The sequence below is a fragment of the Topomyia yanbarensis genome, chromosome 1 (assembly GCF_030247195.1).
Source record: "Topomyia yanbarensis strain Yona2022 chromosome 1, ASM3024719v1, whole genome shotgun sequence".
In the NCBI taxonomy this organism is placed as follows: domain Eukaryota; kingdom Metazoa; phylum Arthropoda; class Insecta; order Diptera; family Culicidae; genus Topomyia; species Topomyia yanbarensis.
This window is the reverse complement of record NC_080670.1, coordinates 200,508,153-200,533,708: the sequence shown is the minus strand read 5'-3', so window position 1 is coordinate 200,533,708 and position 25,556 is coordinate 200,508,153. Positions and strand designations below refer to the sequence as shown.

Here is a 25,556-nt window from a genome sequence, read left to right as displayed (position 1 = left end):
GTATAATATAAACCGTAACCATAGTAACTACAACTAAATACTTCACATTCGAAATGTGCTCTTTCATTTCAAAAATTAACGGCCATCTTCGTTTCCTATTCAACTGCATAACTTTAGTCATCGTGTCCCCTAGCTTGCATGCATACTCAACTGCGTGGGTTTACGATGTTTACAAGCCACAGTCATCCGTCCATTATTGGAGGTACCTATACGCCACCGCGTTCGTCATACAGATAGATTTTCATACACCCATACCGAATCGAAGCTCGAAGATCGTAAACCTAATACTGTCATCTCTTTGCTTAGACGTCGTCGGTCATCTTTAATAATAGGTGGTAGTACCTAGTGCTGATTTCTGATCTCTCTCGCATCCACTTAAATTGGAAAAGAAAACAAAACCAGGATGCACACCGCCGCCAACATATGCATAGCTAGCATGTGGTGATTTGTTAGTTGACGGAAACTTGTGCAATTGCCAACTGGTCACTGTACCCGTTTCGGGTGAGTCAATTACACATGCGGGAAGATATTGAAACAAATTTGTTGTTGTTGTTGTTGTCAACATAAACTTTGTTTAGAATTCATCAGCTTCAAAACTGAGGGAATATTCGACTACTGTTGAAACAAAATAATAAACAAGTTATTATTATATTACATATAAATAAAGCTAGTTTTAAATTTTAAATGACATCAATAATTTTTGCTTCAACTTTTCAACTTCAACTTTGCTCAGAATTTCGAGCACTCCTGGATCCTTTTTTTTCGATTATGGAGGTTTTAACCTTAAGGTCATTCGCATCTTCGGGTTAGAAAAATCTCTCATGAAAAATTTCTAACCCTATGTGCGGGGTCGGGACTCGAATCCAGGTGCGTTGCGTACAAGGCAATCGATTTACCAACTACGCTACGCCCACCCCCTCCTGGATCCTTCTGCAACCACGCCTTATCATTGTACAAGGCAACAGGGAGTATCAGCGAATTGTTTAGAGCATGTTTTGTGCGTATCCGTAGGCTACGGGACCTCAGCTGACCAAGCGAACTAAAGAAAATCTTATTTTCAGCCGCAATACATCTATTCACTACGTTATTACATGTCACCGGTGTTCCAAGATGAACTCATGAACTCATCTACAACCTTCTACCGCACACCACTAATTTCCACATTTCAACTAAGATTACCTCGTTCTCTACCAGTTACCATGTATTTTGTCTTGTCGGCGTCTATAGTCAGTCCGATTCTCGTGAACTCCCTTGTAAGAACGCAAAAATGCCTCTTCCACTACTCTGCGATCGACCTCAATAATGAGTATTGCAATTTTTTGTTTCGAAAAAGTCCAAATAAAAACGCGAATGGTTCGAGTACCAGAAACGTATAATTTTTAGACGACTTGTATTATGTTTAGAATCAAACGAAGTTAACTAAATCGCTAAATTGACGATACTACTCGGTAGGTCATGTACATCGTATTGGGACGAATCCAATACACAGTGGGAACTGGACAGTAGGCCACACACACAAACCGTAGATGACACAAGTATCGAACAATTTTCTGTAGCAGGCAATAAATTACAGTAATTTCAAAATAGAGAATTCTACCAGCATTTATCTTCCACACACAAAGCGATAATTCACGTCAAATCAAGTTAAATTGGATTGGATAAAACAGTAGGAAGAGCCGCGATGTATGGTCGTACATATGTCGAAGGCGAGTGATGCTGAAATGATTCAGTCTGTCCCTATTTATAGATTCGAGTAATTTTTGTTTCGATCCATTTTCGAGAAAAATATCGAAACATAATAAAAATAATAACAATCGATAAAATCTATCATAAAACATACAAATTTATTCTAAACAGTATTAAAAACCCCGTTCAAAATTCATTGACAGTAACATTTTTATAATTTTGATATTTTATTTTAAATTTGTTTCGAAACTTGACATTTGAATTCGTTCGAAATCTTTAATATATCTACTCTTTTATTGTGTTCAAAACTATTTTCTAAATGTTTTGCAATCTATTAGAAAATTTCGACATTTTTTCGGCTAATCAAAATATCAAAATTTGTGTGCCATGATTTGGTCAAAAGTCCTGACATTTCCTCCATAAGCACTACAAAATCTTTTTAATTTTAATGCCTTCATTATTTGTGGTCGAAAATTGAATAAAGGTTAGCGAAAAAACTGCTTTTTCCGCTTTCAAAGATGGCCACTTTTCGCGGCTTTCTCAGTTGAACCTTAAACGGAACAATAATTCATTAAAATGGGTCTATCATTGGTCCGACAATAGGCTGATATCGTTCCGAAATTTGGTCGAAATTTGTCCGATATTTAACCGACAATGGTCTTATTTACTGGTTTAACATATGGCCGATATTAGCTTTAATACGGTTCGACATTGTGCCGAAATTGGTCCGACAATTATACGACTTTGGGTCAATAATGAGTCCGACAAAAAATAAAATAATAAATGTAAAATAATAAGCCGACATTGGTCAAACAATGGACCAAACTTGGTTCAACATTGGCTTTAACAACACGAGGCCGATATTGGTTCGACATGGGTTGAACATTGGTCCGATATTTATTCGACATTGATTCGAGATTAGTATGGTACAACATTGGTCCAAATTACAGAACTAATTCGTCCGACATTTATCCGAAATTGGTTCAACATTGAGCCGATATTGGTTTATTGGGCCAAACTTGGTTCAACAGTGGTTCCATTTTGGTCGACATTGGTTCAACGCTTGTTCACCTTTGTTGTGGATATTATGGTCCGACATTGGCTCAAATTCAATACGACATTGATTCAACATTGGGCCGAAAATAATTTAACATTGGTTCGAGATTCATCCGACATTTATCCGACATTGGTCTAACATAAGACCGACATTGGTTCAACATTTGTTCAACTTTTTTCTTGAAACATTCATGGGATAAACATTGGTCCGACATTAGTCTGCTATTGGTCCAACCAGGGTCCGACATTGGTCTCAATTTGATCCGACATTAATTCAACATTGGTCCGACATTGATTCTACATTTGTTCACCTTTGTTGTTGACATTATGAGACCCGACATAGGATGAACATTGGTCCGACCTTTCTCCGATATTGGTCTAACATTGATCCGACGTTAGTCTAATATTGGTCCAACATAGGTCCGACCTTGGTCTTAATTTGATCCGACATTAGATCAATATTGAACCGACATTGGCTAAACATTTATTCAACTTTGTTCTTGACATAATGCGCCCGACATGGAATAAGCATTAGTCCGGCATTTATTCGACATTAGTCTGATGCTGGTTCAACATGGATCCGACATTGGTCTCAATTTGATCCGACATTAATGCGACATTGGCTCAACATTTGTTCACCTTTATTGTTGGCATTATGAGACCCGACATAACATGAACATTAGTCCGACCTTTTCTTCGACAATGGTCCAATATTAATCCGACGTTAGTCTAATATTGGTCCAACATAGGTCCAAAATTAGTTCAACATTGGGTCGACATTGGTTCAACATTTGTTCAATTTAGTTCTTGACATTATGAGTTCGACACAGGATGAACATTGACTGACATTTATCCGACATTGGTCGAACATTGATCCGACATCAGTCTGATATGAGTCCAACATTCGTCTCAATTCCGCCCGACATTGGTCGAACATTGACCCGACATTTGTTTCAACATTGGGTCGACGTTGACTCGACCATGATTCCACATTGGTCTTGACATCATGAGTTCGACATTGGTCCAACAAGGATTGCACATTGGTCCAACATTGATCCGAAATTGGTCCACCATCGATAATCAATAAAATCTATTATGAAACATACAAATTTATTTGAAACAGTTCAAAAAACCCGGTCAAAATTTAGTCTTTTTTATAATTTTGATTCATATTTTATTTTAAATTTAAATTAAATTAGACTGATATTGGTCCAACATGGATACGACATTGGTCTCAATGCGGTTCGACATTAGTCCGACATTTATCCGACATTTGTTCAACATTGGGTCGACATTGGCTCAACATTTGTCCGACAATGGTCCGACATTTATCTGACATTAGTCCGACATTAGTTTGATATTGGTCCAACAGGGACCTTACATTAGCTTTAATTTGATCCGACATTGGTTAAACATAGGGCCGACATTGCTGCAAGATTTGTTTAGCTTTGCTCTTGATATTATGAGTTCGAGAGGTGATGAACATTAAACCGACATTGGTTCAATATGAGTCCGACATTGGTCTGGCGTTAGTTCCACATTGGGCCGACATTGGTTCAACATTGGTCCGACATTTACCCGAAATTGGGGGGTGGGCGTAGTTGGTAAATCGATTGCCTTGTACGCAGCGCGGCTGGGTTCGAGTCCCGACCCCGTACATAGTGTTAGAAATTCTATATAAGAGATTTTTCTAACCCGAAGAGACGAATGACCTTAAGGTTAAAACTTCTATAATCTAAATTAAAAAAAATTACCCGACATTGGTTCATCATGAGTCCGACATTGAATTAACATTGAACAGACGTTGGTCCGAAATAGATTCAAAATTCAACCGACATAAGTTCAACATTACATTGATGTAGGACCAACACTTGTTCGACATTGGTCCAATACATGTCCGACACTGCGTCAAGTCTGTTCCGACATTAATCCAACAGTGGTTCGACAATGGTTCATCGTATTTTTCTATTGAAGTAACAAAGTAATCTGTTCTAATTCAAAAGTTTTTAACTACAACATAACCCATGCAGTATTTTCACCAAAATGTGATAAAACTTTGATTTTTCAAGTAACTTAAAAATCTATTTGCGCTCCACGAACGTATACAGATTCGAAGAAAACCATTTTTGTTACGAAAATCACTTGTAGCTATCGAAAGAAAAGAGACAGAAAGTTGGTCACATCGGCTAAAACGTGCCTCGTTAAAAGTTTTTAATGTCACTAAAATAAAGCATTTACAAAAAAATAACACATGAAAAGATAATACCAGTAAATCGGACATTCAAGAGCCACCCTACCTTAAATACTTAAACAATCATAACACATGAACCATTAGCGATAGCCGTTTAGTTTATTCCGCAAAATTGCTTCATTTTGTTTGTTTTACAACTTTCTCAAAAGGGTAAAACATTTCCTTGAAAGTAATAAACTGAGCTCAACTATTTCGTCAGGCTTGAGAAAAAAAAGTTGCAAAAACTGATGTATAATCGAAACAGTTTAAATTATGCCCATATATTATACGTCTAGTGATGTTTCACTGATCTTTGACCGACAATAGTTCAATATAGAACACTACCAGGCGACCACTACAATATCCACAAAGGTATTAGATACTCCTCGAGAAAATGCAGCACAATAGCGTATTCGATGTGGAGTGCCGAAGAGTGATAGATGCGAAAAACCAGGCTAGGAGCTGAATGGTTGCAGCGGATGCACGTTAGAATAGAATGCCGATTTCGGCGGTCACACGTCAAAACAAGGAAACTGAGAGACGCTAAGCAAAAACTCCACCGTTATAAAAATCCTGTATGCAAATAAAAGGAACACACAGACGCAGATCACAGTATTTTTGAATTAGAATTTTAACTGGTATCAAGTCTGTTGGAAATATAACGATTTTCACTTTTTTAGGGAATCAAGAAGATTTATTTCGCTAAATGGTAGCAAAAACGATGTAATGTTGGTGGTTGCGTTGAACGGCTTCATTCCATCTTTGGTTGTAATATTTAGCACAATAGTCTAAAACAGCTAAAACAAAATGATAATTTTTGAGCAATTTTTGTTTTTACCAAACCTATTTTCATAAAATAAAAAGTATCCATTATTTTGTCAATTTTGATATCAGACCTCTTCAGCGATAGATCCTTAATACACCCAAAAGATGTTTTTAAATATTCTTTTTTCAATTTTATATCAACACTGTTGGGCATTTATGAATATAATTTAGTAAAAAAAATAATAAGAGAACTGAATTCAGACACAATTTTATAAAATTGCTAAGTTTCTGCACACAAAATGCATACCCCATATGGCGATCATTTTGAATGGCCAATCTTATGTATTTCTGATGGTGAAATTGCCCAATTTTGTCCGAAAAGTTTTATTTTTTTCTCGATGTGTTTCATCTCGTCAGTAACTAGCACCAACGTGGCGCCAAAGAACACGGTGTGTCTAAACTAGTACCCAAATTAGCAACTTGAGTGCACGTCTAAAGCAACCGGCTGACACCGAAGGATGTCCCGAAAGGCAAGCACAGAACCTCTGGTTTGCTGACGAGAATTAGTTTCCCCGGATACTGGTAGGAAGATCACTAAATAAAAAAATGAAAGTCGACAACATTAGTTTTTAACATCGTTCGTGGCCTGAAGCCGTACGTACAGAGGACGGGACGCCTCCGGAAAATTACCGCCACGAATTATGGTTACACTATTACGACCTAGAATAGAACCTCACCAATATTACAAGTTCTGTCTTGATCATTTAGCTGGAACCACTTCGCTTACCGTATGTGTGTGTCAATTTCAGCACACCGCTCGAAAAGTCACACCCAAGCACAGACTTAGCCGAACGTACGGAATTTAATAATACTGCAAACAATCTAATCCATACATAGGTACATATATTTGCCAACGCAGGTGCGACTTAAGGGTATACGTATATGTAAATTGTGAGCTCATTTTCCACAGCGCGACACTGTTATCGCGTCATTCCTTGATCAAAGAAAAGTAGTCGTTGTTTACGCAAAGACACTTCCAATGCACCGGAAAGGGTTGCCATATTTTCCACGCGACAAGCTACTGATGGTGGCTTGACAACCTTTCCAAAGCTGGGCAAAGTAAAAGCCAGCTTTTTATATCAGTTAGTATGTCAACAGTTTCGCGTGACACATCACACCTCGCTGTCGGACAATAATGTGCTTATGCTTCGTCATTACCTTTTCAACCTTTTCAACGCAATCGAGTGGTAGTTGAACCGTTCAGGAATTACCTGGTGGGAGTTATTGTTAATCTTATCATCTTATCGCGGTTTTTTTTTATTTGTTGTCATAGCCACTTGATATATTGGCTGTGATAACTTTTCTGTGTAATGCGCCGGGTCATGCTTAATCGGTTCTTGTGCAATTTGTATTTTCAGAAAATGATTGGAAGTTGATTAAAATCTATGCAACTGTACTCAAATAGGTTTGTTCCTGTACACGCTTCTTACTCCGACCAAAGCAAGCAGGAGCAAATATAACTTTCTTCTGTTTAATCGGGATTGCTACTGGAAGATGCAAAAGAACTAGCGAAGACAGGAATAACTTTTTCCCTGTTTGCTTTCTCATGGTACTAAAAGAAACCTAACCTAATATCAATTATCGAGTACTGAAACAAATCTATAGCTTCGTGCAAATCGAAGAAGGCCGTGTGTCCAACCGATTCGTGAACCGAGCGAAGAATTGTTTCACTTCAAAATCTGAAACGAATTGTGTGTGTGTGTGTGTTTGTTTCCACGCTGCTTCCAGTAATAGTAGTTTAATTACCTACAAAGTTTTTATGACCAACCGAGCGACCGACCACCCACCCACCGGTTGTAAAATGGTGCCGTTGACCGTCGGGCTGTAGCCTTGTTGCCTTTCTCATATAGAAAGGTTATGCAATCACTCTGAAAAACGTCAACCTAATCCCGGCCAATTTTTTTTTTGACTCGCATAGGGTTTCTGGATTTTAACAGGGGCGTAGTTGATGGTTTAAGGAGAGGGGTTACACCCCCCCCCCCTCTACCGTTCACTCCCCTCTCTTAAAAATCTCCTTAAATCACCCCTCAGCCCTCATACCCCTCCCCATCAACCCCATCATCTTTAAACCATCACTATATCACAAAGCAAACCAATTTAAGCTGGGGAGTCGTTCGTTCATGGGACTTTCGCCCTCCTCACATACCCACCCCCGCATGACAAAATGAGTTAGCAAGCAGATAACATTGATCTAATACTGATTAGGCTAATGAAGTACGATATTTTTTTGTTTCAAGTGTTTCACCGTCGTCACGTAGCTCATCAAGTTCGTGGCTGGCAAGCTATTGTGTATAAATGCAAAGTGTACTAAGAATGTAATGGACATTTCCACAACTATGTTGAACATAAAAAGCCTCCGTGCTATAGTTCAGAGAAATGAGAAAGGCACAATTGCACCGCTAGGTGGATTAAAATAGGTTTTTTTTTTCAAACGGGTAACCGTCTTTATACTCGCTGGTAAGTTTAGGTCGCCGAAGGTTAGGAACGGAATGTCAACCTAGCGCGACGTTTACCCACGGAGAATTGAAAAGTTGAATGAAATTCCTCAGGGTTTCCAGCTGCTGAAGGGGTAGCTAGCGCAAGAAAGAACGAGAAAATAGAAAACAATGCAACCGCAATGAAAATAGTGAATTGGATAAACATCATCGCTTTGTTTGTATAGTTGCTCAGTTTCGAAGAACTTAGCTGACTAAAGGCGCGCGGTGAGGGCGGATTCTTTCGAAGGAACTAACTGCAATACAGTCGAGGTAACTCTTGTTCAAATATCCAGTGTATGATGAAATGGTTTCTCCCTAGTTCTGTGTCATATTTATTTATTTTGCTTTACAAAGTTATAAAATTATTTGCTGTAACAAAAACGGTGGTCGGTTCCGGTAGCAATTCACAGGGTGTTTTTTTATTAACTTGAGAACTGTCATAGGGAATAAAAGACACCGAGACTGAGATTTTTAATCCAATTTTTGTCGGTGATTTCCTCAAATATGGCTATTTCATCTTGCTATGAATCATGCCTGGAAAACGTTTCAAAATTGAAAAGTTCGATTTTTATGTTTCATGTTCCACTCGTTAGTAACTGACACTAACTTGCTGCCAGTTAGACGATATATCCAAATTAACACCAAATTGGCTCCAGTTAGACACTAAATCCAAACAGGTCACACAACGTGTGTGAACGCCTAAAGCAACTGATATCGAGTGATGTCCCTGTATATTGATTCCTGCAAGCTGATACACAATATCGATGCCGGCCACACCAGAGTGCAGATCTTCTGGGGAAGGAAGAAATGTTAGTCCGATACATGTCGCTGCTAGAAACCTATAAATACTCTGCATCTGCATCGTGTGTATCACAGCGCTAAAAGCGTTTTATCATGTAACAATCGGTTTGGTTCATCCCAGAAATACTATTTTCAATAAATAAAATTTGTACTCGGGATGACACCAGATCTCGATGTGTTACACAACTTGAGTGTGTTGTGATCGCATTTCTTTCAGGAAGTAGATGAAAAAAGATTAAAAATTACGTTTACCATTTGTCTCTAGCGCATCAGAATCGCTTTTTATGAGCAATCGAAAAAAAAAATATTTTCAATTATAAAAGTAGCCACCCAGTGGCATTGAAAATAAGATGATTATTTTTAGTGTAACTTTGAGGGCGTGATTAGATTTTCACTCCCCTAGGCTGAGGGGTTTGACGGTATTGCAAACATCATCAAGCATCAATTGCTTTAAGATGGGTATTGCATTACGCCTCGATAGTGGTGCATCGAGGAGACCGAAAGGGCTTATGCGGCTTTTTTACGTGATATGTTGCTTCATACTCTGCACCTGCGCATACCAACGCTAAACCACTGGTCTACGAGCGGTGTCGTGGCCGACTGGCGGATCGACGTAGATTGACTTTTGCTGTATGCCGTGTTTGCAAATATTGTTCTATTGGTGGTATTCGTGGACGGGGCTCACGGAGGGAGTCATTGTCTGTCCATACCAATTAAATTAATTTAATAAAGTAGAATAAGTAGAAAACTGTTAGTTGTAGCTTTGTAATAATCGTAGTTTTTCGTACTAGTGTACAACTGTTATGTGCTAGTCGTATGTCTATCTATGTATGTATTCGTCTGAGTATTTGTGACAGTTGGGTCAGGGAACGGATGCAGCACTAACGTATATGATGGAATAGTGGCTAATACTTCTAGTGATCAACTTGTACATTTGGTTCTATTCATTCGGGAAAGACGGATTGGATAAATTCGGGTACAATGAATTTACCGACGCACGTGAGTCATCTATTCCCGGCTAGCACAGCATGATGAAAGTCTAACAGCATGCAATTGTCGTTAATAATAAATATACAACATTTCCTGGTTTTAGACGAGTTTGATTGCATGTTACATGTGTTTTTCTATTCTACTTCATTAGTCTGTTTCTTTTGTACATCTATTAGTTTGCTTTTCCATTATTTATGTATACCAAAATAGTATTGTTCAATTTATACACTTCTAGTCAAGCTCTTTGAATTTTTTTCTTTATTCGGCATATTATGATTCCTTTTATTAGTATATCTCTACTATACACTATCTATACTTATATAGGTACAAGCGCTCGTGGCCTTCGCGATAACACAGGCCTGGCCACGGGCGCGACCATGCAGTTGCAGTAATCCACCCATACTTGCGCCCGCGATTTCGCCTTCATGAAAACACCCCGGTAGTTAAGTAAACGTGGCATCTTCAAACTTCCAAACGTGGTCTCAAACATTAACCCACCACTCGCGCGATTATGAAACGGTCGCGTCCGAAAGTTTTACCAGTCTGGACTAATGCCTTCAGTTGAACCAATCAAAAAAGTGACGCTCATATTCACTAAACAACACGTTCCATGGTGACATGACCTGGAACTCAAGTTTCCCCATAGGGAAACGGACTACCATCTGTACCATACACTAAAAATTAAGCTTCAAATTCACGGTCCGCGCGCGATCAAACAAAAATACACACTACGTCATTATAAAATCGAAGTTATACACGCGAGCTCACATACACGTGACAAGCACGTTAATATACAAATGCTTGAGCCCTTCGCGACCATCCCCAGCACCTACACCCGCGATCTCGTAAACATGATAACATCCCGGTGATAAAATGAATGTCTCAGCTCCTATAAATTTTCAAACGCGGTCTCAAGCGTGAACCTAAAAACTCCCGCACCAGCACGATCATGAATCGGTCACTTCCGGATGTTTCTATCCTTGATATCAGCAGACTAGGCCCATGCCTTCAATTGGATCAATTAAAAAAAGAAAGCTCTCATATCCACTGGACACCACGTTACATGGCGACATGACCGAGAACTCCAGTGATATGGGGTAACTTACTCTCTGTCAGAATGTGAATTGTACACCGAAAACTAACTATCAGAATGAAGGTCCGCGTGACCATCCAAGAACGCACGCGTATATAGGAACTGCCACACGGTTACAAAATCCAGTCTTGCACACGCGAAGCCACACGAACGCGAGCACACGTGACAAACACGTTAACATACGAACGCTTAAGCCCTTCGCGATTAACGCACATCTACGTTCGCGATCGCGCAAACTTAATAACACGCGATAATAAGGAGAACGTTTTGGCACTTACGAAGTTACCATTACTCTCTGTCCCAATACATTCAGTAGGGCCAATTAAAAAATAAAGCTCATATCCACTAGACCACACGTTCGATGGCGACATCACCGGGAACTCTAGTGATATGGAAGATCTCACTCTCTTTATAGCATCCTAGCCGTACACAAAAAATAAAATATTAGATTCACGGTCCGCGCGCGATTATACAAGAACACACGCGAATATGCGAAAGGCACACGGTTATAAAATATAATTTATACAAGCGAAGTTACATACACGTTAACACACGCGACATACAAACGCACACGCGATCGAACACGTTAACGTACAAATGCTCGAGTCCTTCGCGATGATACACGCGATCGCGAGTCCCTACACCCGCACATACCTGAACCGTACAATGAATATCACATTCAGAATCACGGCCCGCTGCAATTGGCCTTAAGCAATGTTTTAGTGGGCGACATTGCCTGTCTCGTCTGCAAATTGTAGTATGTGATTCTGACGGGGAGCCTTTCCGAGAACCTACAGCTCCAGTAGAACAACTCTCAAAAAAAAAGAATTCCTGGATAATCGAATCCTCGGTTATCATACTATTGTTAGGCAAATAGAAAGAACAATTTTCAAGATAGGTTGAGGTAGAAAAGATTGTCAATTTCCGAATGAATGGTTTGGCAGGCGATTTGCGCAAGAGGGCAATTTTAGTGACATCTGGCACTGTCATGCAAGATGTTTATGTCAACGAATGTTTGCAAAAATGCTTCCTGGCACTACGGAAAAATTACTTAGGAACAATATACCTCAATTATTTGTGGAATTTGCTTTTCGATTTCGTCTCATCAGAATCTAACACTAACTCAGTGACAGGACTAAAAAAACGGAGACATAAGTTGTGTTCCTGAGCAAACTTCTAGTCAAGCGTGATGTCCTGCAAGAAAAGAAGCTCATTTTAAGTAGATGATAACTACTGAAATCGAAGCAGTTGGTTAGACTTAGCAGGCCAATGTAAGATGCACTATGCTATATTTCTCCTTGGTGGAGAACAATTTTGGTAGAAACTATTTTTTCTCCATCCATCATGCATGTATGCAATTGCTGTTAAGGTAGCCAACATATAGAATTGATCTTCTCGATTATAAAAAACTATTTCCAAAATCGTTCTATTTTTATTTTCATAGACCGCAGCCATTATTTTTTTAAATAGTTTATTTGACTGAATCCTGTGCGCGCAATTTTCTACTGCATACGTTTGTCAATCAATATTTTTGCGGAAGGCGAAATTTTTGGAACCAAATTGGACTTCTCAAACAGATTGCACAAAGGTACCACTGCCGAATGCGCGAGAAAGAAACATCCACAGGGCTGTTAGTTATTTTTTAAATGATTTTTCAATAAAAAAAAATAGAAGACATTTTTTTTGTTCGAAAGCCGAAATTACAGTAGATGCTTTTTAGCTACTCTCGTGCAGGGCCTTTCTGGGGTTAGCGTTGTCCCGTAGCGGTTTCATATTCGTACGTCAATAGTGTGTTTCTAGCATTGAGTGTGTGTGGAGCAATGGACAGGAACGAAGGAAAAGCGAGTGCTAGCCAACATGTCTCTACCAAGGAAGAATCGAGACCCACTTCTGCGTTTTTTGACATGAATTTTGTAATAGCGCTTACGGTATTGCACGGCGAGAAATCGTGTAGACGCATCTCGATTCAGACTTTACAGTATGCTTCAAGTTGTGCAACAAACTGAATTGCTGCCAAAACTTATATATTTCCATATAAATCCCAAGCTTTAAGGGATTTATAACAGGTTTAAAAAATGCTTCTCGCTTATCGAAAAGCTGATTTTTGTGAAGTGCTAAACCTGAGACTAAGTTGCCCACAGCAAAAAAAAATTATTTGCTCCAATGACCAAAGTTTCACTACCATCAATTATTTCAGCCAACACTTGCATTTTGGTAGGAATTCCTGTATACTCGAATGCCCGGTAATCATACTATTGTAAGGCATGTAGCATTTCTGTCGCTTACCTCTGTTAAAAAACCGGGTAATATTTAATTTGCGCATTTATCTGTTTGACTGGTTTTTGAAAAAAAAATGAAGGAAGGCTTATGTACAAAACTAAGTGAGATGTAAAAAATCAGTTGCAGGAAAAATCGCATGAAAAAGCTTTGAAAATGAGCGTACAGAGCGACGAGCGATCTTCATCCATTAAGACGAGGCACTGTTGTATAGAATGTATCCACCAGATAGACCCTTTGTGACAGGGCGGCCAAAAAACGTATACCAAAATGAACTCTGCAATGGTTCCGTTGATGAGTTCCATGTCAAAACAACCCACCATGCCCAATTCGAACGAAATCTTTCAATTGTGTTCGGTTTGTGAATCTTCATATGATTCACAGACAACCAGACCATTCTGACTTATGAATATATTTTCAAAGGGACGTATGTGTTCTAGCGTGCTCTACTTTAAAAAGTAGTTCGTGGTGATATTTTTGAAAAAAAAAATGCAGTTGCGCTAGTGCACTGCGTCCTGCGAAATTATCCTTGAATACCAGAAACTGCTCGTTCGAAGGCGACTTCCGAAGGTTACAAATTACAAAAATATCCGTTCATTTTTTTTTGTCGGCGAAAGCTAAAAGATCTTTTAACTGAAATTGCGACATGGAGAAGCCAGTTTAAAAAAATCATAGTTACTGACGAGATTTCTTGCTTTGAACTTTCAAGTTGATCCAAGTCCTAAAACAAAATCTCTGTGCATTTGGAATTATCAGCGTGTTTTCTCAGCAGCCAAAAAGCATCTGCGGAACCTAAAATGAATCTTTTAATTGCTTGGGTTGCGATCAAAAAAAATCTATTCTAAAAATAGAGATGTAATGTCTCTAACTCGAAACTTTTCAGAAGTAATTCTATAACATACCCATTACTATTCTGGACTCATTCCTACTTCTATCAAATGCACAGCATGAAAATCACTGCATCAAAACCAGCCCACGGGGGAACCAGCTAGCTACAGCAACTTGTTGACCGCAATAATTGAACCGAGCGTTTGTTCGCCACAGCACAGAACTAAACGCTAGAAGGTTGTATCTCGCGAACAGCGAAAAACCCACACGCCAAGTGAGCTGTGTATTAGTATAGTAGAGTACAGTACAAGAGTACAAGCACCAGCTGTTTCCCCCGGCCGGCTGGCTGCCTAAAACCCCTCCGGAATCGATCCCAAATGCTCATGAAGCAGCGCTGAATATGTTCAGCAAGTTAACACCGTTCGTAAGCCAAGGCTCTGGTCGAAAAAAAAGGTTTTCCCACGACACGCAAGGGTTGGAAATTCGCACGTGTGAGGTGCATGCGAGATTTATGTTTTTTGTTGTTTTTTTAAGGTGCACGCTATGGTCAAATGAAACATTCTGCATTCATATAAAAGTTTGCTTATAATATTCTTAATGAACTTCAGAATAAACTTAATTTTGAGGACGTTAAATCGTATGACCGATTCTAGGGCTAGAGTGTGTTTGTGTATTTTTGTCACAGCTGAAATCAAAGTTCTTTCCATTAGCGCAGAGGCGGCCTTGAACACAAAATAAATGAATCACCGGTACCAAGGCAACACGGCTACGGGAACTTGTTTTCTCTAGAACATCACACCAAACATGGATGGGTGCGGTGAATACTGGCGCCAGCTGAGTGAGATCGTTTATTCGCAAAATGAGAAGAACCCCACGTTCCAATGTGCTTGAGGAGTCTAAATGGGATATGATGTTCGAGAAAATGACAATACGCCCTGTTGAATTTGCGCGATGACAGCAAATAACACTGTTTACTCAACTTGTTAGCGGCCAGTCGCGAGTTCAAATAATTATTAGACTAAAAGTCACAAGTATACCAATCATCGATTAATAATCTGAATTATAATTTTCTGAAAGAAAACATGAAGAGTTATAGCACGATATGTCACATGAAATACATAACAATTAGGGCTGTTTTGGCCTGACCCAGAAACTAAGTCAGATTCCACACGCAACCGCTGTCAGTTCATACACTTTGACTGCAGTTGGGGTTAGAAACTGACTTGGTTTCGTCTCAAGCAGAAACCACATCAGAATGCTTCGAATTATATCCGTGTCTCAAAGTTGCTAGCAGTAATTTTATCTGTCCTGAATCATCATCCAAGCATGCCTTACTTCTCGTTTAGTTACTGTCAAAGTCGAATCACCCAAAATTCAGATACACGTACAATGAACATCGCCCACTCCAAGGTGGGATAGTAGGCTGCGTCCAATGCTTCCAGGTTTGCTTGATTTCAGATTTTATACTCATTTTCAATCAACTTTTGATTCGCTGCTAGTTTGGATTTGCAGTTATATTTTTATGAAGCATTAGAAGGCGTGTGCGCTAGGGGATGGTTAAGAGTTTTGAATTACTTTTGAAAATTTCTTAACCTCCTGATCTGAAAAAAAATTATACTGTGAGCCGTTTTAATCAAGAGGGTGAATGTTTCGACGTTTGTTTTTAAAAATGGCTGGCTTCCTGGCCCGACTAGCTGCCAAAAATGACAGCGAACGCGCTTTAAGCAACGTTCATATTGCCGCGAGCCAATGTTGCTAACTCGACCTGAAATTTGTCAAATGCAAACAAACTTCATTTTGATGTGCTTAACTGGTACTCAGGTGATGAAAGCGTTCGGATTTTATGGGGAAAAGGCGATGCAAGAAAAAGCATGGTTTCTCATGTTAATAATTAACTATTTTGAATTACACTTTTAAACAGTTCCTGTGAACAGACCTTAAACACTTGAAACGTAGCTAGCGCTACTGGCATTTGGTAGCAGTTTCAGGCAACACACAGTATTCACGGGGCTGGTTTTAATACACAAAATGTGATTTGAGTTCGGTCATTCTAGAAACAAGTTTTCGAAGAAACCCTGCGGGGGGGCTGTAAAAGGATGTAAGTCAAGTTGGTCGGCATCGCTGGATCGTTTCAGGGCTCGACATGTTTCAATATTAACAACAGTTGTGAGTAAATCAATTACACAGCAAAGGTCGGTCGGCGAGCTAGCAACAGCAGCTAAGGAGGAATAGCAACGATTGAACAACACGAACTCGGAGAATATTGGGATATCATAGACTAGAGAAATTTCACCGTAGGTGATCTCTGCGCCACAGTGATAGAAAACTAAATAGCTCACAAAACGGGCACCGGTATCCGGAGAAATTCCGCTATCGGGAAACTCTCAGCACCAGCTAGTAGATAATTAGGAACGAGTATAGCCAAAACAGATAACAAACCCTGGTTCTAAAAAGATGCAAGTAATTATGTTCGGCTTCTCTGGCTTGGATCGCGTCTCGATAGGTGACGATATTTCCACCTGACCTGAGCAGATCAGTTATACCACGAAGACTAGACAGCAAGCGAGAAACAGTTTAAATGTAAAAAAACACCAACGGTTAACACAAAATAAACAGAGCCAGAGCACAATCCCTCCTGAACTAATACTTAGTGTTCTGAGCATTAGTGTTCTGTTTATGATGGCCCAAGCTTTCGGAACCTTCAGAAATTCCGAAAATAACTTTTTTGACAAAAATTTGATGTCCATGTTGAAGTTAAAAAAATAAGATAACTTTGGTTCTCCTCACTCGTATCATCTTTCACTATTTGTTTATAACAGAGTGGCAGATAATTTAGCGACGTTCCAATTTTGTCCATCGCCGGTAATAAAATCAATAAAAAATGTTCATGCTAAATTTCAGTGAAAATGGACCGTAATAACATCTGAAAATGGAGACTTCTGCTCGAGTCGAAGTTACAAAAAGATCAAATGAATGATAACTAGCAGCCACTCGATGTGGTGTGCATTGTCTCAAGCATAACGAATACATTGTTCTTGTTCTTACCGTCATGAGTGAAGTTGACGAAAAAGCGCTGCTCGCCGACCCAACACCGCGGTCGCTGGTATCAAGTTTTGCTCTATACGACCGAGTCTGCGTGATGTGGAATATTTTCTAAAGGTAAAAATGGAGCTTAGGCTTACGGAAGTCAGTATTGATATCATACCACAAGGGTATGGATGCAGACAGTGCCCCCAATATGGAGCACTTAAGAGCCCTAATCGAACACCGGGAAGTTATGCAAGACCAGCATGCATGTTTGCGCTTTATTCGACTTTTGCTAGTCGAATGAGAAGCACGTCGATGTGCGGTCAGACAGTGGAGTACGAAGGTAAACCAAATTTCAGGCTACACATTATTACTTTATTCTTCATTATGACAGACCACTTTATCGAACGAATGTGATTTGCAGTCTCAATAAGGACAGCAAAGTCGAACAGATGTTAGATTCGATCAAACCACGTTTGCTGTAATGCAAAACAGATCTTAAATGCTTTTCTGTCCGTTGAATCACGTGCACGCAGCAGGGATGTCACATTGAAATCTGTGTTTCGGCGAAAAAAAAATCTTTTTACCATCTGTGATGACTTAAACAGGAAAATAAATCTTTGAAAATATGTGGTAAATTTCCAAAAAATCTGTGAAAAATCACAATATTTCCAAAAATCTGTCATCTGTGAAAAAGAATCTGTGATAAAAAATTGTGAAAAAAAGTCTGTGACATTACAGAAACATCTGTGAATATGGTAACCCTGGCACGCAGTTGACTACTGCGTGTACACATCCGTGCCGCCACAGATCCTTCTTTTTTGCTATTCACGATCGGATGTTCTTATTTGCTTCTTGTGCATATGGGTCGCTATTGTCTATTCGTGTCGTGTCAGTGTGCCAACTCATGCGCAGTACTGTCAGAACACAGAGTTACATCTAACACCTCATTCTTGCCAGACTGTGCACATGTTGGACGATTTCCTCTATTGAGTATAGGCAGACTTGTATTGCTTAAGTTTTAGCTCAATTTGAGTGCCTCTCAAATTGATATCAGAGCTGTCCCAAAATTATGTGATGGACATTTGCATCACCGCCGATTATGAGTGGATACCCATTTCTGTCATAGCATGATAAAACCCTTTTGACATCATCAGAAGATGGTGAATGTGCCGAACAATAGACGTATATTCTGTTTATTTTATCAGTCATATTGACATATTGACTATGACAGAACAAATCTCACGAGTTGTAAGGTCGGATAGAGACACTATTCGCAAGTATACATGCACGAGGCATTTAATGATAATTTGTCAAGTCATTGTTGTTGAGAGCCACGAAGACGGGGTTAAAAATGGAAATGTAGTTCTCAAACCAAAGCTGTATAAGCTTTTCTATCCTGCACAAGCCAGAATAAATTGATAGATGGTTTCGCCGTGAGGGAAGGAATGTGTTGGGGAGGGAGTTGTTAATGTAAACCCCAATCTTTTACCCTTCCTTTTTTTGTTATGCAAGATGGGTGAGGGAGGCAGGGATTCTAAGGGAGTCAAAAAAAAAAAACTAAATAACAGCAGAGCGAAATAAAATGTTAAAAAATACACATTTATTGGTAAGCTCTGCTTCAGTCAACCTTCTGATCTCGCTCAAAAAGGAAGCAAAAAATTATTCTTATTGCTATCACTAAAGCAAGCAATGAATTTCTACTGCTTTGTTGCTTATCCACTGCACAAACTGTACAGTATCATCCTCGGACTGCGCAGTGATATCAGAAAACTAAAGAAGCGAAATGTGCCTCTACTACGAAAGCAACCATTGCGACTAACTTTAAGGGGGGGGGGGGGGGGTGACTTATAAGGGTTTCAGCGCAAAACAAACGCTTTTTTGCGATTCTTTTTAGAAATTTGGTTGAAGCAAATTGATCGAAACTTTTCTACATTATATTGCATCATTTCAATAACATTCTGTACCGAGTCGCTTGTCGATATTTTTGCATGAAAAAATTAAAGAATGTTATTGCAATGATGCAATATAATGTAGAAAAGTTTCGATCAATTTGCTTCAACCACATTTCTAGAAAAAATTCACAAAAAAAGTTTTTTTACGCCAAAACCCTTATTTCTACTGTTTTGTTGCTTATCCACTGCACAAACTGTACAGTATCGTTCCTCCGACTGCGCGGTGATATCAGAAAACTACAGAAGCGAAATGTGCCTCCACTACGAGAGTAACCACTGCGACTGATTTTAAGGGGGGTGAAGAGGTGTAAGTTATAAGTATTTCAGCGTAAAAAAACATTTTTTGCGATTCTTTTAAGTAATTTGGGTGAAGCGAATTAACCGTCCAAGATGCCCATTGCTTTATGAAGTTTGCCAATTATCGAGCGTCCTCGGACGAGAGATACTGAAAAATTCATTGAAGCAAATTGGTCTTTCGTAAGTGTCGCTTTCTGATGCGCCCACCTTGGCTAAAGAGCCCGCCTTCTCATTGCCCGCCAACAGAACAATGTGACGGGACCCAAACCAAGGTAAACTGATAAGATTTTTCAGATAAAGCACTCAGATTTTCCCGAGGAAATACGGTGAGTGCTCTCCAAGCTTCGCCGCACGGATAGCCTCAATGGAGCTGACACTGTCCGAAACGATGAAGTAATGGTCTGAGGGTAGGGTGCCAATGATCCCGAGAGTATACTGATTGGCAGCTAATTCTGCGATGGAAATTGAAGCAGAATCATTGAGTTTGAATGAGGCAGCAAGATTTTCGTTGAAGATACCGAAGCCTGTGGACCCGTCGGGAATTGATCCGTCAGTGTAGAACATTTAGCCGCAGTCGACTTTAATGGTATTTATTATAGAAAGTATTTGGGACCACTTGTGGGCGAATGTGATCCGGCATTCTACAAATCTCGTCCTTCATGGATGTGTCGAAAAATACAGTTAGATCAAAAGTATCTAAGAGATGAGCACGGTTGACGTTATACGAAGATGAATTGATATTCTGTGCCATGTAATCGAAGTACAAGGACATGAATCGGGTCTGAGAATTAAGCTCGACAAGCCTTTCGCAATTTGCAATCACTAATGGGTTGAAAATATCGCATCGAATGAGTAGTTTGCTTTTTGACGCCGTAGCATGATTGCTGTTACCCGTCCACCGCAGATCGCTTGTTGGTTGGCCAGAGCCGTCAATATGGGGAATGTGACATCTGAGAGACTCAATCGAATACGAATAAATAGAAGCACCGCCTGTCCGTTTGAATCATTCGTCGCTCGCCTGCCAAACGAGCAACATCATGGCTGTAACGTCCGGGAGGTACAATAAGCGGTTAAACACCGTAAAACATGTTCGAATTTGTACTCGTTTCTTTGCTGTGTGTAAAACTTATTACGCACGCGATTTGAAATGAACGAGTGTAGTACACCCCACTATGATATGGATCATGGTGTGCACTCGATGATTTACAAAAGGTAGCTGATAGGGTGGGTTTGGATTGAGTTCAGCACACTGCACAGGGTGCAACGAGTGTGTGCTGCTTGTTTATTTTTATACTATGTAAATTTCATTTCAAAATGCTTTTGGCGGGGTTGTAATTACCTACGGTAATGCACCCAATGCTGTGCAATCTCACGATGGTCTTTGAATTGTGATGGTACATATGAAATAACCACTACAAAATTACCGTTATTTCATTTCCATTTTCCTCGCATAGTGTTTCAGTAAACTATCTTTCACAGAAGCAGTGCGAGAGAGAGAGCGTTTTGAAGTGATAGCAGATTGAGAACCATTTATTTTGTATTTGTATGGTAAACGAAATATTATCAGTGTTTTGTATACAGGTAGCATGTTATCCTTTTTTAATTTCTCGTTTTTTATGCAAGTTACTACTAACTCGTTGTTTGTAATAGGACGACCGTCATGACCGTATTTATATTGTAAATAAAATGATGGTCAGTTTCCATTCCTCTCAGTAATGATTTCAATGAGTGAGAGAATCAGAAGAGAACCGTCTTACTGTTGTCAATTCATTGGAGCGAGAACCGTAACTCAATAAGCATTGGCTTACTGTTTTGACTGCTAACCGTTTCATTCTCTTTCGTCCAGTAGGTTTGCCATCAGTACCGTAGTGGAGTTCAGCACTGAATGAACCAATTGGCATATACGTTTCATATTTTGAATATAGGTGATGCGTTTTTAGCAGTAAGGATAACGTGCTCTTGGAGGTATTTATAAAGCACGGGCGGACTACACTGGCTTTGCGCTTACTTAAAGGTGGGGGTTAGTTGGAGATTTTGGTGGATGAGGAGATTGAGTTGTTCATTGTTTTTAAATTGCTTGCATATTCCAGATCACTGAATGCGATGGTATTATTTTCGAATTTGATAAATAACGATTGGGATTGTTATTTAGGAAATTTGAAACAAGAATCATCCCAAACGACTTACTTAGAGTTTTCGAAGACAATTTACAGCACAAGTTAGAAGGGAAAAACTTGAGTGTATTCTACTTCATTGCAGTTATGTCTCTGACATTACCCACCCATCTTTTTGTTTTCGTTCTCCATCTAGTACAATTTTTTACTGATCACATAAAGACAAAATTCGTCCCACAGAATCACGTGTATTTTCCAAACGAATCACTAACAGAACTTTCCAAATTTAACCACTAACCCTAAACCAATTTGGTAACCCCAAAAAAGTCTTAGACTTAGAAGATGGTTTTAGGTAAATAATAGAAGAGAATCTCGGGTCGAGCCTAAAAAATTAAAAATCATCGAACCTATCAGAAGCTGCTCATTGGCGTGACTTCCGAAAGGTTGCTTCACCGATTCGTGTCGGATTCGGGATTTCCAAATTTCAAGTCTCGGATTGGGATTCGAACAACTCCACTGTGGATGAACCTCAAAAAGTAGTTTATTTTGACCTTAAATTACATTTAAAACGGAGCACACGTCATTTGGCATAAGTTCGTTTGGCGTTATGTTCATTTGACATAACAGCAAGTGACACATGCTTTCGTTTGGTATAAGTTACGTTCGATATAATTAGAAATATATTAGGTTACGTAAGGTGTCTTTAAGTTTGGTGCTGTTCGACATGGCTCCGCTCCGCCGGACTTAAACCATTTCATAACCTCTATGTTTGAGTAATCCGGACAAACGAGTGTATCGCAGGTTTGCTTGCGAGGGGCCGCCACTTCCGACGGTGGATCTGTGACCACCTCCTCCGGCGGATCTTGGTTTTAGTTATGCAATTCGAAGAACTGCTCATGTTTGAAAGAAGGAAACAACGCATACATTTCTGGCAAACGTACTGGTTGATGTCGATGCCGTGAACAAATGTTGTTCCATAGACGACGGACCCGGTGATGTGGTGATATTGCTCTTAGCCGACAGCAACCGGGAAATCACAACAGCAAACTACAATGATGATGATGACGATTATGATGATGTGCTCAATATTCAGAATCTTTGACGGGACTTTACGTAATACTTTAGTTGGAATTGTGACAATAGTAAAAGTTCTTATAAGTATAGGGTTACCGTCCGTTGCATTTGATTTTATATTATGTTTGAATGAATGTGGTTTTCGGTTTTATGGCATTCGGGTAAATGGTCCATTCTGGCTAATGACATTCCGCCGAACGTCATTCGAAATGACTTTCGGGAGAATGTCATAAATGTTATAAAACCCTGTAATTTTTGCGCACAAATTCGATGTCGAATTAATTATGCCAAACGACCATTACGCCAAATGACCATTATACCAAATGAATTTATGCCATACGACGCGTTCCCTATTTAAAACAAGTGAAGAGGTTCAGATTTATACTCCTGAAACTAGCAACCGACGACGTCGAAAGTGACAAGCAGAACTGATCACCATATGTTCGAATGAGGAAGAAAAACCTGTTGTTAGCCAAAATACGAGACTTTCCTGTTTGACACGTTTTTTGTTGTTTTCTTGGTCAAGGAGAATGTTGCGGACCAAACAAAAGCAAAGCAACCTGTGAGAGTTGTTTTTTTCTGCACGTCGTCCAGCAATGGCGAAGTTACATCATCAAAAGTTGGCGATCGTAGTTCGAATTAGTTGCCTTTTTGGCATATAAACTTGTTATTTAAAAAAATTATACTGAAGCAATTTAAAAAACATTTTTCCCAACCAAATCGGTAACTGACCCTAGTCTTGTCAGTGTGGATTTGATCTGAAAATTAAGCTGAAATTATTCTTAAATTCTTGAAGAGACTTAACAGTTGTCAGCATGAAATTCAATTAACCATAAACTTACTTCAAAGGTAGACTATTTTCATCAATTTTGTAGAAATATTTCTCACACCTTTCAATTATTCTAGCATTCAAGGCTGAAAATGCGAAATTTACATCGTTACATTGTAATCAACAATAATAGCTCATTGTTCTAGTTGGGTATTAGACTGACAACTCTAGAAAATGGTGTTTAAGATTTAAGTTTGTTTCACATTCAAAATAAGTACCTAAAACTAATCTTCAATGACTGATCACAAATGTCAAACCTTGTAAAATATTCAAGGTCTCTTAGAAACATAGCGTCTAGTCATGCGCAACCTACTTTGATCTAGTCTAGTCATTCGACTGATCCAGCCCTGCCCTACCCCACAGAACAAAACATCACTAAAAACAAAACTCTACTCACCAACTGCACCACCTTCAAAATCCCCGGAATCGACTGGAAGTACTGCACATTGAACTTGATCCAATTGAGACTATTGTCCGGTTTGGCCTGTGTCTGGTGAGCTGCATTGGAACCAGGAGCCGCCTGCGACTGTTCAACCGTTACCACGGTTTCTGTCATCATGGTTTACTGTTGTTTTTGTTGTTACTGTTGTTTGAGCTTGCCGACTCCCTTACACACGCGCGCGCGCTCTCGGACCCAAGAAAAGGTCTCACCGCACACAGTCGCTTGACCACAAAACTTTCTCCGCACACTAGACCACCACCACCGCCACGGTGTGACACTTCGTCTTCTTTTTCTTCTTCAATTTCAACTATGGTCCTCCTCGGTCCTCCCGACACCCCCGCCTGCACCAGTCAGAGACTGCTGCGTTGCTCGGTCTATTTTTGAAGCGTAGTTGTACGCACCCAAAAACAAGAGAAGCGTGACACGGATGGATAGAATACTACCGCACACACTATCCGTCCTATCGTCGTCGAATTCGACAGGGAATGTGATCGCACCCGGATACTTTTTCGCTAGCAGCGCGCGACACTCGAAATAACTTACTTAGAGCTCTCTGGTTCTGGTGACACCCTTGCCACAGCAAACTTCCAACTAACCCAACTTAGACACCCGACTGAATTATCAACTTTGATTAAATATGCATTTTCTCCTCGCGCACTTTTTTGCTCTGTTTCGTTCGAACACTAAAAAATAAAAGATACCTTACAACCACGAACGGGTCGTATAGATAGTAGCACACAAAAAAAAAACAGGTGTGTGCTGTAAGGTATTTTTGTCTTCTTTGCACACCGGAACAGGCGACCAGTTTCTTCTCGCTCTCTCTCTCTCTCTCGCTCGTAAGTCTTTTTCTGGATTCGGAACTTGTTACCTGCCGCTGCTAGTGCTGCTACTTGACAAATTCCAACAAACTCAAAAGGTAATGCGCGACGTCGTCACACGGTTCCGACTTCCATTCGCGGGGATCGTACATTCGATACTGGTGGCGGTCTGGTCTTGCCTGCTAGGCGATAGTATCAGAGAGGGAACTAGGCTTAAGTTGCATCGTCGCTTCGCTCTCTCGCGGGGTCGAATCGGGACCGGTCTCGTCTAAACTCTCTCTGTTTTGAAGCTGGTTACTCTGCGCACTGGAACTAGGACCAGGGATGCCACGTTGGAATTTTCGTTGCAGTTCAATGAATATTTTTACCATCTGTGATGCCTGAAATAGAAAACAAATCTGTTAAAATCTGTGGAAATATATGCTTAATTACAAAGTTCTGTAGAAATCTGAGTTATTCTTAAAAACGTGTCAAATTCAGTCATTTGTGAAAAAGTGTCTGTATCTAAAAACAGGTAAATAAATTTGAAATAATACCGGGAAAAAATCTGTGAATATGGTAACCCTGACTACGAGCTGTTTGGTACAGAAAACGTGTAGCCTCTCCTCACGTAAACGTAAACGTTCACCGAGAGAATCAGTCTCTCTCAGACTCTAGATGAAATGGTCAAAGGTACTGAGAAAAAAGAATGGCCAAGAAAGTTTTAAATTAGTTACGAAATTTACGTTTCGACTTCG

General features: G+C 39.7%; 1 protein-coding gene across 1 annotated transcript in view; it reads right to left on the bottom strand.

The window, feature by feature from the left end:
• Nucleotides 1-24,989, bottom strand: part of LOC131687653 (CKLF-like MARVEL transmembrane domain-containing protein 4) — a 36,585-nt gene extending 11,596 nt beyond the window's left edge. Inside the window, exon 1 of the mRNA XM_058971752.1 lies at nucleotides 23,957-24,989. Within this exon, the coding sequence (XP_058827735.1) occupies nucleotides 23,957-24,118 (162 nt within the window). The 5' untranslated portion in view covers nucleotides 24,119-24,989. The remainder of the gene's footprint in view (nucleotides 1-23,956) is intronic.
• Nucleotides 24,990-25,556: the final 567 nt, after the last annotated feature.